This window comes from Lipotes vexillifer, unplaced genomic scaffold (assembly GCF_000442215.2).
Source record: "Lipotes vexillifer unplaced genomic scaffold, Lipotes_vexillifer_v1.1 scaffold82, whole genome shotgun sequence".
Taxonomy (NCBI): Eukaryota; Metazoa; Chordata; class Mammalia; order Artiodactyla; family Lipotidae; genus Lipotes; species Lipotes vexillifer.
Window position 1 is genome coordinate 38,362 of NW_006783121.1, and position 4,917 is coordinate 43,278.

A 4,917-nucleotide genomic window follows, 5' to 3' on the forward strand; every position below is an offset into this window, starting at 1 on the left:
CCCCCCCCCACTCTTCAGAGGCAGTTTCAACTCCACTTTTTAATAGACAAGAAACAGACCGAGAGGGAGAGAAAGCACCACTTGTCCTCGACCACAGGGAAAACTGATGAGAGCGCCAAGGCCAGACCGGAGACTTCCTAGGGTGACGCTCCTGTTCCTTGCTATGCCCTGGAGAAGCGGTACCAATCCTTCCACTTGCCCGAGCCCCGTTTGCTGCGTCGGACCCTTGGCCCCTTCCTTATTAACGCAGCCGCACAGTGCAGCTTGGCCTCTGGGGGCCTCCAAGGGCCCCTCCTGGGAGAGTGGGACCTGGTGATCTGAAGGGATGTGCTTGCAGAGCCAGAGGTGGGAGGAAGAGGCGAGCAGCTGCCCGCCGGCCGAAGGAACCGAGACTCCAAGACGTCCTACCTCAAGGCAGCCAACAGGGGGCAGCCGGTACCGCACAGCGAGGAAGAAAAAGACTCCAGGACTAGCTGAGCTCTGGCGCACCGTACTAACCCGTTGTGCACCAGAGCTCCGCTGAGCGGAGGGAAAAGCAAGGGACTCTTTGGCTGGGCCTCCTGGGTAGGGTCTTCCTTTGTGGAGACGGGCCTGGCTGAGTAAGGCTAGTATATCCAAGACCCGAGAACAACTGACCTACTCCGCCCCAAAACACGCAGGGCACAGATCCACACACTCGGACACACAATTTCCACTGCCTCCCATCGCTTGCGCGCTTTCTTTCAGCTTTGGCCCCTCGGAACTCCCCTGGCAGAGGTGGTCTAGAAACAAAATCTCCGCATCTGGCTGGAGCAGCCTTGAACGTTGGCGGGAGGGCAGGGATTGAAGAGGTGCAATCCCACCGCTGGCTCCAAGTGGCTTCCAAACAGTAAGCTGTCCATTTAAAGAACGACGAGGGAGAAGAAGGGGCCCCGATGCCAGGCTGTGACTGGAAAGTAAAACAAGGCCACAGGGTCTCCCAAGTTTTGGGGTTTTAAAAACGGGTTTTTTTTTTTTTTTTTTGGTGGGGGGGGGCTTGTTTGCTTTAGGAAACATCTTAATTACAATTCCAAGCTTATTTTCTAGAAAACTGAAAAGGGGAGAGATCAAGGAAAATGAAAATAAGGATCGAAGCTTGGAGGACAGAGAGGAAAAGTTGTTCGGAAAATAGCAAGTTATACTGCAGGAAGAAATGTTAACTTTCTGTAAAAGTGAACTCTCGGTGACCCTCGGAGTGTGTGACTCGGCTTTAACATACAACTGACAATTAAAACAAACAAGAGTTCACAAACTGCCCCCCGCCCGCTCTCCCAACGCGGAGGCCCAAATGTTTCTAAAGGACAAGGCAGATTCCGCGCAGGGGGCCGGGGCGCGCTCTCCCAGCGGACAGGATTAGAGCCACCACTGCCAGCCCTCCCCGCCCCCATCACTGCTGCAAACTGCGGAGCTCACCCAGTGGCAACTAATAATGCTAATAACGCGACCCCGTTCCCCGAGGCAGGGTGCACGCTGGCCCCCTGCCAGGCACTCTTAAAGGCACAGGGCCTGCAGCGCTTGGGTCCCCGGCTGCGTTGAGCTTGCAACCTGGCCTCTGGCTGCAGTGGGCGAGAGGTGCGCTGCTTGGCACAGTCGGCCCCTAGTCCAGCTTCACGGTCTCTCAACCAAGGAGTCCCCTTCCCCTTTCTGAGCCCTGGCTGCACACCTTCTCGGTGCCCGCGCTTGGTAAATATTTGTTGAGTTGAATCATTATGCTGTTACTGAAATATACAGAGCAAATTACACTAGCGTTTCTCAGGGCAAAAGGAAACTCATCCGTGAACCGCTGTGTTTCTGTCCTGTCTCTTCCCCACTTTTTCTCCAAAGTCTAAAAAGTTTGCAGAACGTTTGGTAGGACTGGGTCTCCTGGGAGGCCGAGGCAGTGCGCGGGGCGGGGGTGGGGGTGGGGGTGGGGTAGCGCGGCAGGGAAAGGGTAGGGTCCCCTGCCAGCTACGCGGGAGCTCTAGCCTCTCCAGGCATTAGGAGAAATGGGGGGAGGGATAGGAATAGGTGGAGGGGGGGGGCGGGATATTTAGTTAACTTCCAAAAGAGAAAAGAGTGGCGAGCGTCGGCGGAGCACAGAACACCTACCTTCATTGCGAGGGGGAGGGGGCGCGGGGAGGAAGTCGCCGCAAGACCGAGGGCAGCCGAAGAATCTGAGCGGAGCGGCCGGGTTAAGCCTGGAGGGACGATCCGGCGCAGAGCTGCGTGCTCCTCCAGGGCGCGTCGGGCAGGCTCAGGGGTTTGGAGCCCAAGCGGTCACTGGCGTCCGAGTCTGGGTGCCTGAGCCGGAGCAGCGCTGGGATGCGTCCGTGAACCGAGGGGCGCCGAAGTCCGCCTGCCGGCAGCAGGAACAGGGCCCGGCCGGCGTGCAACAAGGGAGCCGCGGGTCCGGCGAGGGCGCGCAGGCGACTGTTTCGCGGCGAGGCGCTCCCTCTCCAACGTCCATCAGCGACGGCGGTAATTAGGGCTTTCCAACCCCAAATGTGGGCGTGATTGTGCAAAAGACTTTACAACAAATAAAAAAAAAAAAATCTTCACAAGCGGGTGAAAAAAATGCCCCACAACTCAACTCTGGCCCGGGGCGGGGGTGGGGGTGGGGGAGGCGATCCGTGCGCCCAGGTGCCCCCAGTTCATTCACACCACGGATTCTGCAGACTCCTGGCGGCTCACGCCTCCTGATCTCCAGCTCCTCCTCTCCAAGTCTGTGGCCGAAACGTCTGCTTCCAGGCGCTGATCCTGCGGCCGCGAGTGAGTGTGTGGATGTCTGTGTACACACACAGACACACACCCAAACACACACACACCCACACGCACTGCAGCTTGGGGGCCACAGAACAATCAGGCGCGCATGGGTTTTTCTCCGGGAGATGCCGCTGAAAATGCAGAAGTCGCCATCCGAGCTGCAAGAGTCAGCGCCAACTTTTGTCCTTTCATTTTAGGGTTTGGCAAAAAGGGGGAGCAAACTGGGTAAAAGTTGTCCCCGAAAGTTCTGCCTCCAGTGGGTTCGGGGACGATGCGCGACTGCCCCAGGGGAAACACTGGCTCCCCCCCTCCCAACCCCCTTCTTTCCCTCTTCTGGTTAATCCCCCTCTTTTCCCCGCCTTTCCAGGGCGAAGAGGCGCGCGGACACCGCGGCCGTGGGGCTAGAGAGGGGCGAGGGCGAGGGACTCCGCGGCGGCTGTTCAGCTCCGGCGGTCCATGGCCGGCGTGGCTCCCCACCTCCTCGTTTGGCGCCGGGTTTTTTTTTTTTTTTTTGGTGGGGGGGGGCTTGTTTGCTTTAGGAAACATCTTAATTACAATTCCAAGCTTATTTTCTAGAAAACTGAAAAGGGGAGAGATCAAGGAAAATGAAAATAAGGATCGAAGCTTGGAGGACAGAGAGGAAAAGTTGTTCGGAAAATAGCAAGTTATACTGCAGGAAGAAATGTTAACTTTCTGTAAAAGTGAACTCTCGGTGACCCTCGGAGTGTGTGACTCGGCTTTAACATACAACTGACAATTAAAACAAACAAGAGTTCACAAACTGCCCCCCGCCCGCTCTCCCAACGCGGAGGCCCAAATGTTTCTAAAGGACAAGGCAGATTCCGCGCAGGGGGCCGGGGCGCGCTCTCCCAGCGGACAGGATTAGAGCCACCACTGCCAGCCCTCCCCGCCCCCATCACTGCTGCAAACTGCGGAGCTCACCCAGTGGCAACTAATAATGCTAATAACGCGACCCCGTTCCCCGAGGCAGGGTGCACGCTGGCCCCCTGCCAGGCACTCTTAAAGGCACAGGGCCTGCAGCGCTTGGGTCCCCGGCTGCGTTGAGCTTGCAACCTGGCCTCTGGCTGCAGTGGGCGAGAGGTGCGCTGCTTGGCACAGTCGGCCCCTAGTCCAGCTTCACGGTCTCTCAACCAAGGAGTCCCCTTCCCCTTTCTGAGCCCTGGCTGCACACCTTCTCGGTGCCCGCGCTTGGTAAATATTTGTTGAGTTGAATCATTATGCTGTTACTGAAATATACAGAGCAAATTACACTAGCGTTTCTCAGGGCAAAAGGAAACTCATCCGTGAACCGCTGTGTTTCTGTCCTGTCTCTTCCCCACTTTTTCTCCAAAGTCTAAAAAGTTTGCAGAACGTTTGGTAGGACTGGGTCTCCTGGGAGGCCGAGGCAGTGCGCGGGGCGGGGGTGGGGGTGGGGGTGGGGTAGCGCGGCAGGGAAAGGGTAGGGGTCCCTGCCAGCTACGCGGGAGCTCTAGCCTCTCCAGGCATTAGGAGAAATGGGGGGAGGGATAGGAATAGGTGGAGGGGGGGGGCGGGATATTTAGTTAACTTCCAAAAGAGAAAAGAGTGGCGAGCGTCGGCGGAGCACAGAACACCTACCTTCATTGCGAGGGGGAGGGGGCGCGGGGAGGAAGTCGCCGCAAGACCGAGGGCAGCCGAAGAATCTGAGCGGAGCGGCCGGGTTAAGCCTGGAGGGACGATCCGGCGCAGAGCTGCGTGCTCCTCCAGGGCGCGTCGGGCAGGCTCAGGGGTTTGGAGCCCAAGCGGTCACTGGCGTCCGAGTCTGGGTGCCTGAGCCGGAGCAGCGCTGGGATGCGTCCGTGAACCGAGGGGCGCCGAAGTCCGCCTGCCGGCAGCAGGAACAGGGCCCGGCCGGCGTGCAACAAGGGAGCCGCGGGTCCGGCGAGGGCGCGCAGGCGACTGTTTCGCGGCGAGGCGCTCCCTCTCCAACGTCCATCAGCGACGGCGGTAATTAGGGCTTTCCAACCCCAAATGTGGGCGTGATTGTGCAAAAGACTTTACAACAAATAAAAAAAAAAAAATCTTCACAAGCGGGTGAAAAAAATGCCCCACAACTCAACTCTGGCCCGGGGCGGGGGTGGGGGTGGGGGAGGCGATCCGTGCGCCCAGGTGCCCCCA

General features: G+C 58.2%; 1 protein-coding gene across 1 annotated transcript in view; it reads right to left on the reverse strand.

Moving 5' to 3' along the window:
* Nucleotides 1-2,684, reverse strand: part of LOC103070287 (protein Wnt-5a) — a 25,471-nt gene extending 22,787 nt beyond the window's left edge. Inside the window, exon 1 of the mRNA XM_007455863.1 lies at nt 2,107-2,684. Coding sequence (XP_007455925.1) covers nt 2,107-2,112 — 6 coding nt within the window. The 5' untranslated portion in view covers nt 2,113-2,684. The remainder of the gene's footprint in view (nt 1-2,106) is intronic.
* Nucleotides 2,685-4,917: the final 2,233 nt, after the last annotated feature.